Source organism: Onthophagus taurus, chromosome 6, assembly GCF_036711975.1.
Source record: "Onthophagus taurus isolate NC chromosome 6, IU_Otau_3.0, whole genome shotgun sequence".
NCBI classification, from domain to species: domain Eukaryota; kingdom Metazoa; phylum Arthropoda; class Insecta; order Coleoptera; family Scarabaeidae; genus Onthophagus; species Onthophagus taurus.
Window position 1 is genome coordinate 578,893 of NC_091971.1, and position 17,233 is coordinate 596,125.

Below are 17,233 nucleotides of genomic sequence, written 5' to 3' on the forward strand. Positions count from 1 at the left end.
TTCCTAACTTTTCTCTTTTTCCTCCTCAGTTTTTATTATCCATAAATAGTTCTCATTTTCCCCGTTTTCCCGTAGATGTGAATAGCGGAGCAGGTTTTATCAGTAAATGTCTTTTGGCCAATGCAGACACACTTTGCGCGGCGGTAAGTCCCCTAATAGATCCCGAGGAGACGCTGATGGAAGGATTTTTTGAACGATGCGTTATGAACAATTATTTCGGGATCGGAATCGACGCGAAAATCTCGCTAGATTTCCATCATAAACGGGAAGAACACCCGGAAAAGTGTCGATCGCGTGCGAAAAATTACATGTGGTACGGCGTTTTGGGCAGTAAACAATGGTTTGTAAAAAGTTATAAGAATCTTGATCAAAGGGTGCAATTAGAATGCGATGGGCAAAGAATTCCTTTACCTAGTTTACAAGGGATTGTGATATTAAATATTCCAAGGTTTTGTATATTGTATGTTTTATAGATTCGATTTAAGTAAAATTTTTTTTTTGTTTAGTTTTATGGGCGGTACAAATTTTTGGGGTGGTACCAAAGAGGATGAGATCTTTTTAGCACCTTCGATGGATGATAAAATACTCGAAGTTGTGGCCGTTTTTGGTTCGGTGCAAATGGCAGCTTCTCGATTGATTAATTTGAGTCATCACAGAATCGCGCAGTGTCAAAGTGTACAAATTAATATTTTAGGTACAAAACTTTTTTTTGTTAAAATTTGATTAAATAATGTATTTTTAAAGGTGATGAAGGTGTCCCAGTTCAAGTTGATGGGGAAGCTTGGGTACAAACCCCTGGGAATATTCGAATAATCCATAAAAATCGTATGCAAGTTTTATGTAGAAACAAGGCTTTAGAGACATCATTAAAAATTTGGGAGGAGAAACAAAGAGCGGCGATTGGAACTCCTTGTAAACGGGGATCGTTATCGCACGATAGGGGAAGATCAAGTTTGACCCGACAAAGTATGCCGGCTGCTCCAGAAAAATCATTTTTGGGGGTTAACATCGAGAAGATTCGTCAGCATTCTTTTAGCGGCCACATTCCAGTTCACGAGCGATCCCCCCCAACTGTTAGTTTCGTTGAAAAACCGATACCAAGTAACGAACCTGAAATATTATTCACCGACGAAGAACATTATTTATTAATTAATTTCATCGAGTGTTCAACGACTTTAGTAAAATGGATTAAGTTATTGGCGATTAGTCACAATTTAGAGGTTGATTTGTACACTTTGGCCACAAAAACCGATCAGGCTTTGGAGGATATTCATCCGAATGGAAAACTTCTTGCAGGACCAAGATTGCGAATTGAATTCACAAAATTAGTTGGAATCGTAAGACATCTTTACGAAGAAACATGCGAATTATTACATGTGAGAGGTGAGCGATTGAGGTTGAGAGAAGATTTAGAGAATAAGTTAAGCGCTAGTTTAACTAATATGGAATTGGAATTAAGGAAATGTGTTATGTATGATACTGCATCAGGGAGTTTAGCTTTCTTACAACATATTCCAGAACACCATGTAAGAATCGATTGATAACTTCAACTAAATTAATTTAATTTGTTTTGTTTTTAGCAAAAACGAAGGAGTATTTTTGGGTTGAAATTCAGGAGTAAAAGTGTTTCGGGTCCCCAACAAACTCCAAATAGTAAATCAGCAAGAGACGTGGATTCTTGGGGCACTATGGAGGTTGCAACTTGGTTGGAAACGCTTCAACTTTCGGAATACGTTGATAGTTTTATTAAGAACGATATAAGGGGGCGAGAGCTTTTAACTTTGGCTCGGAGAGATTTAAAGGAAATTGGGGTAACTAAAGTTGGCCACATCAAGAGGATCCTACAGGCAATTAAAGATTTAACTCAAGGAGGTTAAATTGAAATACGATTTGAAGAGTTTTAAAATTTTTGGATTTCTCAGAAACTTTCCCCATCCATTTTTTTTAACCCCATTTCTCAGCAATAATAATACGATATACATATAACAAGAAGAAGTACAATAGCTTTAAATTTCTTCTATCAAAAAATGAATTAATAAGAAGTGGTTCTTCCATATTTTAATTAATTCGAAACGAAAATCGTTCTCCTGTTAACTGTGATTGATAAAATCGCTTCTTTCCTTTTATTTTGAAAAAAATTATGAAATTATGAAAGAATTAAGTAAGGAAAAATGAAAATATAATTTTTAAAAATCTTCTTAATGGTTAAGAAACAGGGTTTTTAATATCAAATTATTAAAACAAAAACTATATCCTTTCATTTCATCGAAATGATAATTTAAAAATGAATAATAATCTTTCCAAATTAAATATGAATAATGAATAAAAATGAAATCGTACCTAATATTCTAAATTCAAAGCAATTACCTTTCCTAGCAATACTTTGAACAACTTATTTGAATCCAATTACGTCTTCACATCTCTTACCGTTATACAAACATAAAAATATATATATTTACGAATAAGGATCACTAAAGTGTACGTAACTGTTAAGCGTTTTATCTGTGTTAAAATCATAAGAAGTGAACTTCCCTTAAATTATTATAGGATTACTCCTGCGACGATAGCAACAAAGCTTTAGCCTTGTTTTTTCATCTAATTTACAAGTCAATATCTTCGTTGTCTTTAGAGATGGCGAAATGTTAAATATAGCACTATATTATATCACAAAATTTTTTTCCACAAAGACTACAACATGTCCACAAGGATTATCTGTAGCTCCCTGCAGATGTCCATTCCATGGGAGGGTTTTGTCTAGGATTACTCCTAGATATTTGACTTCCTTTGGATTTCTTCACCCAACTTTCGTCTCTTGGTGACGGAGACAACGATTGTCTCTGGCAAATAGTGTCTAAAATAAACTAGAGGACTCTGGATATCCTCGATTACCACACCTAAATCTGCTCCCTTATCTCAGTCCTCTCCTACGTGACTAACGACATGAAAAAGCTGCGCGTTCAAAATTTAAAAGAGTGACAACAGTTAATAGAGTAAAGTTGGTTTAGGAGACCAAATCTCACCAAGAGATATAACACCACAAGATGATGGTGTTTTAGATGAAGAAAAGATCTGGGTTTCTAAAGATCCGGATTTTAAATTAGGTGCAAAAGCAAGGGTAAAAGTTTATTGATGTCGTTGCATGAGTTTTAGGATTTAACAAAGAAAGTTGCGAAAATATTAAACAAAGAGAGTTAAAAAAATAAAATAATACAAGAAATGTTAAAAAAAGAGAAAAATCTGCTGAATAGAATAATAATTACTTGATATTTGATTGATATTCTCGTGATTGAAACTTCTGGTCAAGTTAAAACCAAAAAAATACATAAAATTCTTTCTATTCAGCAAGGTTGTGGATTGAATTTTAAAGCATATACTAAAAAAGTAAAAAAATAATAAAAATAAACGTAATTATTAAAAATGTTCTTTTTTTTATGAATAAGTAAATAATAATAAGAATTTTGCGATAGTATTTTTGAAATAACAAAAAAATTAACCCTAAGAAACATTTTCTTTTGAATTCAATAAAATATCAACAGTTAGATATCAAAATTGAAATTATTAAAAAAAAGGTGAATTGGCAATTTTATCACTATATATTTTTTTAATACTAAATAGTTGAGACGAAAAAGAATAACTATAAATGTTAAATTTCAAGATAAATATCTAGAATTAGATCAAAAAAATCTATAAAAAAAATTAAAAATAAAAAACTTTTTTTATCGTCGTGTTCCGTTAAAAAGAATTTTCCCAAAAAAGTACTCCATATGGCCTCCTAATAGTTAGTAATAATAGTTATAATAGATTAGTTATAACTAACCTAATTCTTCCTTTTTCTTTTTTTAATAAAAAAAAAGAAATAAAAAAAACCTAATAGAAAACTATGATAATCATTGTGTATTGCCTTTTTGTATGTTATAGCATTAGAAAACCTACCAAAAAAAAGTGTTATTAAATTTATTATTGTGCCATTATAATAAAAATTATGGATAGAATTAGATTCCCTTAATATTCTAAACACCTCAAGTACTTAACATTAAATTAATTTAAATTTCAACGTTTCTTATTAGCACATTTAATGTTTAAATAAAAAAAAAATGTTTAAGAAGTCACAATTTTCAATGTTTACGCATTTATTTGAAAATTTATATAAATTTAGTAGTAATAGTTAATGTTTTCAAGAATAACGATAAAAAATTGCACGTAATTTTGCATATCCTAATTAAAATTAAGTTCCGTTTTTAGATATTTATTTGAGTTCTGTATTAAGTAGATTTTAATCTTAAATCTCACTCATCATCAAAATAATCCCAAAATTTGTTGTAAGAAAAGAAAACGGTTTCTTTTCGTTCGGATTATTCGATTTCATAAATTATTAATAATTAAAATTTTTAATTCATGAAATCGATTTTATTTTATTTAAAATAAAAATTTCAATCATTCCATTATATTTTCGGTGGACCAAATTAACAAAAAAATTTAATCCTACAGAAACTTAAAAAAATAATAAGAATTTAGTAAAAATAAATGTTAAACATTTTAAGTAGTATAAACAAAGTTATTTTTATTATTATTAAAACTATTTTCTTCTCTCACTTTTATGTATTTTTACCCAAGACTGCTTCGAATTTCTGTGATATAGAATAGCAGTCAACGATACATTTAAAAAAATAATAAGAAAAACTTAATAACATACATTGATTACATGAAATAGCAATATTCACTTCTATTTATGTGGAAAAAAAATTTCCGCAATATTTTTAGTACTTACACCATTTTTTAGTTCCTCAAATTCGAATCATCTCTTTTTATTCTATTTTACTTGTATATTAGAAGTACATATTTCTTAATCTATTTTTTTTTGTAATATTTATTGTAGTTTTAAATCTAATTTATTAAATATTTACCAATTTTTCGAATGTAATTACAAAGAGTGTACACTGTGAAGGATATTAAATATATATTTACCTCAAATCTTATTAAAAAAATCTTTTAATTTTTTTTATAAAACAGTCTTAATTGAAGATATTGTGTTGTTTTACTTGTGTGATGTTTTATACACAAGTTATTAATCTATAAATTTGGGTTTCTTTAATTTTAAGAGACTCTTATTAAATACTCAGGGTTTCGGGCAAGTTCAGGTTCAAAAGAATATTAATCAGGTTCGACAAAAAATTCAGTTAATTAACACAAAATCAAATTAACTCGTTTTATGAGTAACAAAAAAAAATGGTTTTCCTAAATTAACTTTAATAACAATGCTTATTTACGAGAGATAAATTTTTAAATAAAATAGATAACTGCGGTTATCGACTGAAATATCGATATTAGAGAGAACCAGTTTATTATTTGAGAGAGAGAGAGAGAGTAAGATAAAATAGTATATTAAAAAACAAGTTTCGTAAGACACGCTTGAAATGCACGAATTCAAGTTGAATTTTTAATGAATGAGTGCTTTAAGTTTTATGAAACGTGGTTTTTATGCTATTTTTTGTAATTCACGTTTAGGTATATAGGGAATATATAGGGAAATAGGTATGTAACAGTTGGTAACCCGGGAACACTTGAAAATAGAAACTTTGAATTGACAATTAGAAACTGTCAAAACACAAAATATATTCACCTGAAAAAAATGTTTGATGTACACCTCCCAAAATAAGAGAAATTGCTCAGAGTCAATGTCCTCATCATTGTGGACCTTGTATTCGATGCTAAGAACGTGTTTAAACATCCATAGACAAAAATTGTCACATTGACAACTAGAAAAATTAATGACCCAATGTCACCAACTTGAACTGGTTCCATAAAATGTTACTAAAATCTCATTACAGCATCGGATGCTGTAAGGAGTCTCATTACAGCACCCGTTTGAGTACTGTTATAGCTTCCATTACCGTAGCGAATTACAAAAAACTAGTTAGAACCGTTCTTTGAAAATAACAAATGGCCGATGTCTTAAGTTGTCATCAAACTCGTTAAAAACAAAATAGAATTAAATAAATGAACGTTATTCAAGAAAACTAATAAATCTTTACACACAAGTAAGTATTCATCAAAATTATAGGAAACTCTTGCGGGTTGTTCTTTGAGTTTGATTCTTTGAATTTTCTTTTTGTAGGTTATGTTAAATAATAAAATAAAATTATCATCCGACTCACTGTGAAAAATAATGGATTGGAGTTCAATGTGGTATCTGGATTATGGATTGTCTCTTGTGTTCGGGGCACAACTAATTTTCTGGATTGTCTACAGGATTCTTCTTACGGGAACTTGAACTGTTTGTTCTTCGGAAATAGGGTCTTGGATGATCTCGAAGAAGTATCGGTAGTTCTCGGAATAGGTTATAGGATGATTCTCTTTTTATTTTAATATTGTAAGTTGGTTTGACTTTTTTTTTTTAAATTATCTAATTTTTGAGGTTATCTCTTCAAAAATTCTTCTATCTGACGACGTGGATTCGACGCTGGTCCGACGACGACTCTCTCACTCCCTGTTCGCGATCTCCTTATATACCCCGGCACTCCAACTGTTTTTTCCTCGTTTCTGATTGGCCCTTAGCTTCGCGCCCTTTTCAAAATTCAAAATTCTTGCTTCGAAGCTAGCGTCATCTCTTGATTTTTCTCGGAATTAACCTTCAAAATTTAATTCTGTTTTCGTTGATTTCTCCCTTATTCCTTTATGAAAGGTAATAAAACTTTGTATTCAACGTTGTCTTTTCTTGTTTTTAGACATACATTGGAGTACACGCCAAATTTCAACAATGAGTAAAGTTGGAAAAATTCAAATTTAAATCAAGGATTTCTTCCTCAAAATAACGTTAAAACCTCAAACGATGGATGAAAAATGTGCTTTAGAAGCTGAACTATAATAATTGATACATTTGGAAGTAAACAAAACGGTTTAAGATAAGATTTTCACCAACAAAAAATCTCTCTGTCACAAATTCTAGGTTATGTTCTCTCGGTGAACTAAGAGAATGTTAAAATTATTACAATATATTTAAATATTTAAGAATTTAATCAAAGTAAACTCTAGAATTATACGAAATATAACAAATATATAGATTAAATTATCAATTTAATTAATTAAATTAAATATAATCACTGAGATCTATGATCTATGAATCACTCAATAAATAAAATAATAAATTAACCAAACTACAAATAGACGAGATTTTAATGTAAATATTTTAAACGGTTAATCCTTTAAAACTATACCTACAATAAAAGATACAAATAAATATAAATAAGTTAGAACATTATTAATTCATTTATTATTACGAGTCCCATTCCTTGGTAAGCACAAAATTTTCTTTTAATTTTATATCCATCATAATAAATAAATAAAAAATCCTTCAGATTAAACATATTAAAATCCATCTATCGATATATAGCGAAAGCTAATGACAATCTGTCAAAAACATAACCTCAAAAAGAAATTACAGTACACTTCATTTTGTGGTAAAAACTTCAACATCGTTACTCGACAAAATATTTTCTTTCAACGCGACTCATCGTTCAGAAAAAATCTCAATCACATTATTGTTAAAAGAATTGAGAGATATTTCTTTAAAAATGGGTGTAGAAAGTACGGATGTTGAAATGAAAAATGCAGATAGCCCTGCAGCTCCGAATAGTGTAGAAGCAAGCGGCGATGGCAAACGTGATACGGACTTGCAAAGTATTCAAGAAATACGCGAACATTTACGTCAAATTGAAAAGGCGGTTAGTAGTAAAGAAAATCGTTTCGTTTCGCGCGTTTTAAGATGTTTGCCGAATACGCGTCGTAAATTAAATGGGATTGTCTTAAAAGGTCTCATCAACCAAATCTATCCGGTTGCCGAAAGAGATTCTTTGTTGTCTTTTGTTGTTGAAGAGGCGGTTGGGGAAATTGAACAACCTGGAACATCGAGAGTTCGTTCGGCTATTAAAACACCGGTTCCTGAAGTGGATGCTTATGTTCACTTATTGATTTTGGTAAGATTAATTGATGTTAATAAATTGGAGGATGCTTCAAGATGTTGTCAAGCTTTAATAACTAAAATTACCTCGCAAAATCGTCGTACTTTGGATTTAATTGCTGCAAAATGTTACTTTTATCATTCAAGAGTAGCCGAATTAACGAATAATTTAGATGGAATCCGAGCGTTTTTACATGCACGGTTAAGAACCGCTACATTAAGAAACGATTTTGAAGGACAAGCTGTTTTGATAAACTGTTTATTAAGAAATTATCTTCATTATTCTTTATACGACCAATCTGATAAATTGGTTAGTAAATGTGTTTTTCCAGAAACTGCAAGTAATAATGAATGGGCGAGATTTCTTTATTATTTGGGTCGTATTAAAGCGGCTCGATTGGAATACAGTATTGCTCATAAACATTTAGTACAAGCAATGAGAAAAGCACCACAAAATGCAGCAGTTGGTTTTCGTCAGACCGTTCAAAAATTCTTGGTTGTTGTTGAACTCCTTCTTGGAGATATCCCCGAGCGACAAATATTCCGTCAAGCAAGTATGCGCCATTCTTTGGCACCATATTTCCAATTAACGCAAGCAGTTCGTATGGGAAACCTCCAAAGATTTGGTGAAGTACTCGAAAATTTTGGCCCCCAATTCCGTCAAGATCACACCTTCACTTTAATTCTTCGTCTTAGACACAATGTTATTAAAACAGCAATTAGGGCGATTGGTTTGTCTTATTCGAGAATTTCCCCTCAGGATATCGCCAAGAAATTAGGGTTGGATAGTGCTGAAGATGCTGAATTTATTGTAGCTAAAGCAATTCGCGATGGTGTTATTGAAGCCACATTAGATCCTGAAGGGGGGTATATGAGGAGTAAAGAGAGTACTGATATTTATTGTACTAAAGAACCGCATTCGGCTTTCCATCAAAGAATTTCTTTTTGCCTTGATTTGCATAATCAAAGTGTTAAGGCGATGAGATATCCTCCAAAAGCTTATGGAAAAGAGTTGGAGTCTGCCGAGGAGAGACGTGAAAGAGAACAACAAGATTTGGAGCTGGCTAAAGAGATGGCTGAGGAAGACGATGATGGATTCCCTTAAAATATATTTTTTATTGATACATAAAGCAAATTTGAGTGTTTTACTGATTTTTGAAGGTTATTTTTTTTTCATTGTAATCATTTGTATTTATTAAAATTAGTGAAAAAATTATGAATTTGTTTATTTTAACCTCTAAGAAATAAAACTTATTAAGATAAATCAAATAAACGATAAAATTTTAAAACATAACCTAAAATAAAATATGACGTTTGAGTTAAACGTCATATTAATATTTTCTAACCTAAAATAAAAATTTTTTAATAAAAACATTTTTTGTTAGAAAATTGCAGCATTTATTTAGTTCAATTTTAAGTTAACTTTCAGTCATTATACTGATTGTATTATAAATATATCATTCATATTTAATATCCATCAACTAAGAACTAATTTTATTACTATATACAATAATTATCAAAAAAAGTGAACAAAATTAATTCAAATTACTTATTGTAATTAAATCTTTTCTCAACGAATCCAAAGAGTTAACACGAGTTTGTATAAAAAATTTGAAATCTTCACTGGGCGTAATGATATAATTTTTACAATTACTTTTATTTGGTGAAATGTGCCCAAAAAAATTCTTGACAAGACACTCTTCATCGATGCGGTGTAAATAATTAATTTAGCGATAAGAAGAAATAATGAATAAATATAACAACAACGCCTCTAGATGTTTCTTTTTCTTTTCAATGATACACAACACTAATAATGAATTAATATTAAGACAATTTAATAAAAAAATGTAAAAGGCGTTGAAGTACTATAATAAATAAGAATTACTTTACGTAGTAGTGTTATCACAGTTCGTTTTTATAGATATCTAGCATTTAAAAAATATTTATTTCTTTTTGTTATTAACACATCATGACTTTTTTGATCTTTAAAATTAACTAAAATAATGTTAATAAGAAAAATTAATAACTATTCTTTATTATTGTTTCATAAAACGGTGCTAATTTCTATTTTAAACACTAGATACCTAAACTGTAGTTTAAATGTAAAATGAAATGGTGTAAAATAGGATTTTTCGCGTATGTTTGGTTAAGAACCAAAAAGAATTACACGAAGTTGAAATTCACAACAAATCACTCTAACAATCCCATAAAAAAATTGTTCAATTTTTTAAAAGTTAGTTATAACGAAATCCATCAAAAAATACGTTTTGTTATTACTAATTAATGTATCCTTTATACAAATCTTACAGAATTGATACCTAACATATATATTTTTAAATTTTATTATACACAAACGCACAAATAAAAAGAAATATAATTAGTTCTTTTATAATATAGGTATCTTCTTATTTTTCAAATTCCATTCTTAAGATAACCACAAAAAAGTAAAAAAATCTCTTCTTTAACAGTTTTTACACGCACATCGACCAACGATAAGTATTTAGTAAAACCATTTTTTTTAACATTTCCTCATTTTTTTCCTTAAACATTTTCCAACATTCACTATAAACTAATTAATTAATTAATCAATTAAAAAAAACTCTCCTTTTATCATTTATCCCCATCCGATGACATCTGGGTGTATTCTAAAGCATAAGGTTTTTGGGTGATATCATCTATCGTTTGCGATGTACATTCAGTTCCGTTATGACCTAAAGCTCCGCAGTTATAACAATTCGTCGTCGGAAGATTCCTATGTTGCGGTTGCTGCTGCTGTGCCGGTTGCTGCATACTGGAAATACGAAACGGAAATTGTAAATACGGCGAAGCCGTGGTATAATGTTGCTGTTGATCATTAGGGGTTGTAAATGGTGTATCACCGGGTGTATACGGTGGATGTCTTGGATAGGAAATAAAACACCTGTTTGGCATCGTTATTGAAATTGGAGGAGGCGGAGCTGGAAAATTCATATAAGGCACATTGCTCATCGTCGGAGGTGGTGGTGGGGTGGATTCGGGTGGAGGAGGTGGACCTGCCGTCATAAACGGAGGAACTCCATTTAAACGCGGCTTCTGTTGATCGGGAACTACAACACCTCGTCCAGGACCGTGTTGTGAAACGATCGCCGTCGTGGGCGTCTGCGGTGGTGATTGATTCAAACTTGAATTGCTCGATGAGGTGGAACGATGCAATGAATTTTCACCTTCAAGTTTTAACGCTTGCATTTGATGACAAAAATAATTTGGCTCACGTATGTAAGAGATTAAACCGTTTGGAGGTTTCATCCATTTTTGATCGGAACGGAGTTTGTCTTCTTGCATATGATTAGGCTATAAAAAAAATTAAGTTGTAATATATTAAAATAGTTTCATTCCTTTAATATACCGGGAATTTCATATAACTCGCAATATACGAATGCAGTAACCAAAGTTACGAAACTACTGTGTACTTGCACTGTCCCGCATAAAATGCAACTTAGCTTATAATGCCCGGTTCACATTGTTCCAGTAGCATTCCAGTCCAGCGCTGGAAACCTACGCTGAAATGCTACTAGAGTAATGTGAACCGGCACTGGAATGTACCCATTAGCAGTGTCGTTAAATAGCCGGGTATTTACTTTCAAGGGTAAATTTCCTGGATATACAGCGTGTCCCGTATCTTCCGCATCAGAGCATTATACGGTTGTAGGATACATTATTCTGAAGCGATCTTTCTAATAAAATTTTTTCGAAATGTTTATAATAACCGCACGGGAACTGTTTAAAGGAACTGTTTTTCGTCGTTTTTCGCAAATCAGACTCAGGTAATCGGTGCCACCCTCGGCCGGTTCGCTACGCCGATGATAACTCGTTTCCCACGTGTACTCACCAATAGATTCGTCATGGAAAGAGAAATAAACTTTTTCGATGAATCAAAGTCGTCCGTTATTGGTCGTCGTTAAACAGTTCCCGTGCGGTTATTATAAACATTTCGAAAAAATGTTATTAGAAAGATCGCTTCAGAATAATGTATTCTACAACCGTATAATGCTCTGATGCGGAAGATAGGGGACACGCTGTATACCCAAGGGTATTTACCCAAGATGGGTATTTAGAGGTATTTATAAAATTTAATTTAAATTGAGTTGATGGCAGTTTTGCAAGCACTTCAAGAATGCAGAGTCGATTATCGATATACCAAACTTATTTATAACATCCCCAAGAATGCTACAATGACGGTACAATTGCATGAAAGTATTGAAGAGGGTAAAAGTAGTAAAGTACTGATTATGAGTAAAATAAGGCGATACACTGTTGAACCCAAATTGTTCATCACAGTCCTCAGAGTGCATTTAGACAACTAGATTGGACCCAAAAAGGCCTAAACATTGATTGCAAATGCTTAAGTAATAGATAGCCATGGATAGCCTTGGAGAGATTAAACTAATGCTGAACGACTTAAAGGAGTTGTGTGCAAGAGTCGGTCTAAATATCTACGAGGAGAAATCAAAATTTATGATAAATCTTGTTCCCAGCTATAACATCGAAATTGGGGATAATGAGATTGAGAAGGTTGACAGCTATGTATATCTTGGCTATGAGGTTCGTGTATTGAGAGGTAATCAAACAAGCGAACTAAACAGAAGGATCACACTCGTGAGACCAACCCAAAAGGCCAAGAAAGGCTTTCAATCAATGAGTGTTTCCGGTTATAACATAAGACTCCGAAACTTTAACATTAATTGTAGCCACTGCCAAGAGGGTCCAAGTAATGCAAAGATAGATGGAGAAGTCGATCCTGGGTCTAACTCTGAGGTACTACATACGAAATGAAGACCTATGAAGAAGAATAGGCGTAAATGAACTGGTGGTCAACATTGTGGCAAAGCTTAAGTGGAACTTGGCGAGTCATGTCGTGCGAATGAAGAATGAGCAGTTACTTGAGTGGACACCGCGAGTGAACAGACGAAGTAGACGTGAAAAGTATGACCAACAATTGGATTCAGACAGCACAGAATAGAATCGAACGGGACAGAATAGGGGAGGTCTATGTCCAACAATGGACGCAGAGGACTGCTTGATGATAATAATCATAATAACTTGATCTAATCTAAATTACGACAGATTCGTTTAATGATAATACGTCTTTGATTATTGACAATTCCTCGTTTTCAACGTTCTTATCATCTTCCTCTTCATTTTTTTGGAATCTGATATACTTTGACTGGTATCACTTTTGTACCCACTGTTTGGGTATTTACCCTAGGCCGTGGTAAATACCAGGATAAATACCCATTTTAGAAATACCTACCCGTCGGGTATTTACCCAACGCCTATCACTGCCCATTAGAGTAAGCAATCCACTCCAGTGGCTGGATCGACAGTATACTTTTTCATTCCAGCGCCACTGGAATAGTGTAGACCGTCAATCCAGCGCAAATTCAAATTCTTAACGAATCGATTAAGAATCCAGTGGACTGGAGTGACCAGCTGGATTACTAGACTGAAATAATGCGAACGATATGATCTAGTCCAGCACTGGACGTGATTGACTCGCTGGACTATTGGACTGGAATAATGTAACCGGGCATTATGGTACAAGTATTGGGTAGTTGTGCAAAGGAAAACTTTTGATTGGAAAAAGATGAGTCCTTATGACAACCTTGAGTTTTCGGCCGTATTAAGAGACGCATGGCTAAACCGGAATGTTTCTAGGTCTAGTGTTAGTTCTACTTTTCGTTTAATAAAAATATACCACAATCTAACGCTGAATAACAATTGTCAATAGTCACTAGAACTAATATTTGATCTAAAAGTAGAAACATTCAGGTTTAGCCATCTTAAGAGATGCACAGCTAAACGGAATGTTTCTAGTTCTAGGTCAAGTGTTAATTTTAATGCTAGTATTAGTCTAGTTTTACTTCTTATTCATCACAGCGCTATAACAGACACTGCCTTTCCTGTATTAATCAGTTGTATTGAGGTTTTACTGTAATAACAGGTGGGGCAAAAGTAATGTCATAATGTGAATGTATCATAATTATTGCAAATGGAGTTAAATATCATTGTGTTTTGACATTTATGTTGTAGACAGATAGAGAATTAGTTGACAATAAGCAATGGAGCGATACACGCTCGAAGAACGCGGAAATATTGTTACTGCTTATTTGACGAATTTTCAGTCTGTTGTTTTAACGCAGCGGGAATTTCGTCGTCATTTTCCTCGTCGTCCTACACCTTGTGCGCGAACAATTAAGCGTTTGGCTGAGCGTCTCGTGCAAACTGGGTCCACTAGAGTTGCTGCAAGAAGTGGCCGGCCCCGTAATGCTCGTTCGGTTGAGAATATCGCTGCGTTGGCCGAGGACGTCCGAGAGAGTCCACAAACATCGACGAGACAACGATGCATACAATTCGGTATTAGCAGACGTTCGTTGCGTCGAATTTTGGTGAAAGACCTGAAGTTGTTTCCGTATAAAGTCCAAACCGTTCACCAATTGCTGCCTGCTGACCGTCAAGTGAGGTTAACTTACTCCCATGCTCTCTTAAACCTGGTGCAAGAAGACGATGATTTCGTATCCATAATCATAATGAGCGACGAAGCCCATTTCCACTTAAGCGGTTATGTGAACAAACAAAATATGCGTTTCTGGGGTACGGAGAATCCACATGAAATGCATGAAGAGCCATTGCATCCCCTCAAAGTGACTGTTTGGTGCGGCATATGCAGTGAAAAAGTGATTGGCCCTTATTTTTTTGAGGACGGCGACGGCACCACCGTAACCGTAACTGGTGAGCGTTACACAGACATGTTAAACAATTTTTTTTTGTCGCAAATCGCTGAATTGGGTCTCGAGCATTGTTGGTTCCAACAGGATGGAGCAACCGCTCACACTGCTCGGGCAACGATGGAGATTTTGAAACGCCAATTTCCAGGCCGTTTTGGCGATTTGAATTGGCCGGCCAGATCGCCAGATCTGACGGCGCCAGACTTCTTTCTTTGGGGCTTTTTGAAATCTCGCGTTTACCGCAATAAACCACAAACCCTGCAACTCTTAAAAGCTAACATTAAAGAAGAAATCGCCAATTTGGACCCTGATATTTTGCGAGCAACAATTTTAAATGCCGTAAAACGAGCACAAATGTGTATTAACTCAGTAGGGGGTCATTTGACCGATATAATTTTTTCAAGTTAATGTAACAAATTTTACACTTTTAAATAAACGTTCCGTGAAAACAGAGCCCTATTTTTTTCATTTCTAACAAAATGGCAGCCAATTCACATTATGACATTATTTTTGCCCCACCTTGTATCAAATTATATTGACATATTTACATTTTATGTGGAAAGTAAATAAGTTTCTATGGAAATATATTTTAGTATATTGCATATTAAGTGAAATTCACTGTAAATAGATTCATAATTAGAGATGGCAAGGACCAAATGTTTCTAGTTCTAGCGAATCAACCATAATCAGTATCAAGATGGATTTTGGTGCCATCTCTATTTATAACCTTTGATTTCGACCATGTCCACCAAATTGCTTTTTCATAGATTTTTACAAGACAATAGATTTTACCTCATCTTCTTTAATTAAATATTTTGGTATAAGACTAGACGTAGATATGGTATCGACATTCATTGGGGAAGGATTCGATTGCATCTCAAGATTGTGTGTCAGGGGAATACCTCCGACGGGTCGTAACGTATAGTTTCGATGGGGCGAGTTTGCCCTACTAGGTGGCGGCGATCCTGGTTGACTGACTAGCGGAGATAATGATGGTGCTGGAAACGGTGGTACCTAAATATTGCAACATAAACGAATTAAAACATAAAATTTTAATGATATCAATATGGTTACCTCAGATGGAACACAAATATTTCCGCCCAATGTTGGTCTTTGCCATATTAGATCCATAGGTGGATGTACTGTGTGTATTGGAAGACCTGGTGGGGGGTGTTGGGGACCTTCACCTGATCCAATTACCATCGTTTGATTACTTGGTATTACATGTATTTCAGAATGTGACTAAAAAATGTATGAAAAAAATGATTTATATAACCTCAATTTATTTTAATTTTTTCTGTTAATAATATAATTACAACTCACAACTCCAAAGTGTTTAAACTTACTGATATAACAGGCGGTGGTTGTTGGTAAGGAAAGCCTGGTGGTATACAAAAATTACTAATTTTAGGAGTAGCTTCGTTTCTGTGTTCCTTTTGTTCTAAAAGTCGCTCAATTAGTCGTCCCAGAAAGTATTTTTGATCGAAAGTGAAAGCTGGATGATGCACTCCCATTGTTAATAATAATAAAAATTCGTTTTGTAAAGATTCATCCTTACAATTACCCTTCACTATAAAATCCTCAAACACTTCTGTCCTAAATAATGATTTAAATAGCCAATCCGCACCCACACAATTCCTTGACGATAATAAGGAAAGATGAAGCACAGCACGATTCCTTGTAACCTCATCTAAGAGGCCGGTTGATAAATTTAATAAATTGTCTTTAGCTAACTTATCGACATCGTTGGCGATTAGAGTGACCCCTCGTAATTCTTGGTAAGTGTGCTTACCAATTTCTTCTAAGCAACTGCCAATAAAACGTAATTCATATGGCATACAAATGTTTAACAAATCGTGCATTACGTCGATCCGTTTATAACAATCTAAGTTCTTAAACCATGACAAAATGTCCTCCTTACACACCATTTCCAGAAAACACCATTGATATTTTTCTTAAATAGATTTCTAAAAAAAATTAAAAAGTAATATTATCTTAATTGTAATACGAGAAAACATAACCTATAAACTTCTACCCACATTAAGCGTATCGGAAACTATAACAATACGGTCCGATCTCAAGAGGTTTGTGTCCCTTGTTTTAAAATATACCATCAACAAGTAAAATTACGATGGTACGATAAAACACTGACAAGATAAAGAAATTTGACCATTGACAAAGTCAGGAAAAAGTAACTGCACTGGAGAATTGACAATCATCTGTCAAAACCATTATACGTACACGTAAAAAATATAGTTATATTTCTAATTGTATTTATGAAACACTTCAGGACACACTATTTTTTTTTCAACCCGTTGATATCTTATCGAAGAACGCACAGCCGCAATATTTTTAGAAACTTTTTTTTATCTCCCAAAAGTCGACGGTACTCGAGGATGGTAAAATATTACAGTTTTCTGTGACGCGAAATTATCATCTTTTAACCTACTTTTTTTAAACAATTTTGTAATAATATTCTAAAGCGGATTTGTAAATTATGTTTATTTTTTAA

At 33.1% G+C, this 17,233-nt stretch overlaps 3 protein-coding genes and 1 long non-coding RNA gene across 8 annotated transcripts in view; 3 read left to right on the forward strand and 1 right to left on the reverse strand.

The window, feature by feature from the left end:
- LOC111419771 (diacylglycerol kinase eta) overlaps window positions 1-4,971 on the forward strand; it is an 80,678-nt gene extending 75,707 nt beyond the window's left edge. For 4 of the 5 annotated variants that reach the window (XM_071196630.1, XM_071196632.1, XM_071196633.1 and 1 more), the window contains 4 exons: window positions 76-448; window positions 507-694; window positions 745-1,526; window positions 1,581-4,971. In XM_071196630.1, coding sequence (XP_071052731.1) covers window positions 76-448; window positions 507-694; window positions 745-1,526; window positions 1,581-1,877 — 1,640 coding nt within the window. In that variant the 3' untranslated portion in view covers window positions 1,878-4,971. The remainder of the gene's footprint in view (window positions 1-75; window positions 449-506; window positions 695-744; window positions 1,527-1,580) is intronic. The other variant, XM_071196631.1, reaches the window with a different exon arrangement.
- Window positions 4,972-5,559: 588 nt separating this feature from the next.
- On the forward strand, window positions 5,560-7,091 carry LOC111421218 (uncharacterized). Its single transcript, XR_011640698.1, has 3 exons — window positions 5,560-6,038; window positions 6,116-6,370; window positions 6,726-7,091. It is a non-coding gene; the product is annotated as an uncharacterized lncRNA (long non-coding RNA).
- Window positions 7,092-7,477: 386 nt separating this feature from the next.
- On the forward strand, window positions 7,478-9,173 carry LOC111419778 (regulatory particle non-ATPase 3). Its single transcript, XM_023052644.2, has one exon. It carries the CDS (start codon window positions 7,572-7,574, stop codon window positions 9,060-9,062), a length of 1,491 nt encoding a protein of 496 aa, XP_022908412.2. The 5' UTR covers window positions 7,478-7,571; the 3' UTR covers window positions 9,063-9,173.
- A 422-nt stretch (window positions 9,174-9,595) lies between these two features.
- On the reverse strand, window positions 9,596-17,118 carry LOC111419779 (uncharacterized). The gene is made up of 5 exons (XM_023052645.2): window positions 16,761-17,118; window positions 16,068-16,688; window positions 15,796-15,963; window positions 15,514-15,735; window positions 9,596-11,287 (listed from the first exon to the last, which is right to left on the reverse strand). Exons 2-5 carry the CDS (start codon window positions 16,647-16,649, stop codon window positions 10,568-10,570), a joined length of 1,692 nt encoding a protein of 563 aa, XP_022908413.1. The 5' UTR covers window positions 16,650-16,688; window positions 16,761-17,118; the 3' UTR covers window positions 9,596-10,567.
- Between the last annotated feature and the right edge of the window lie 115 nt (window positions 17,119-17,233).

Excerpts from the sequence above, each read along its gene's own strand:
- LOC111419778 (XM_023052644.2), top strand. The coding sequence starts at position 7,572 with ATGGGTGTAGAAAGTACGGATGTTGAAATGAAAAATGCAGATAGCCCT.
- LOC111419779 (XM_023052645.2), bottom strand. The coding sequence starts at position 16,649 with ATGGTGTGTAAGGAGGACATTTTGTCATGGTTTAAGAACTTAGATTGT. Across the intron at positions 15,964-16,067 it reads AACCACCGCCTGTTATATCA|TCACATTCTGAAATACATGT; the intron begins GTAAGTTTAAAC and ends TACATTTTTTAG. Across the intron at positions 15,736-15,795 it reads ATATTTGTGTTCCATCTGAG|GTACCACCGTTTCCAGCACC; the intron begins GTAACCATATTG and ends TGCAATATTTAG.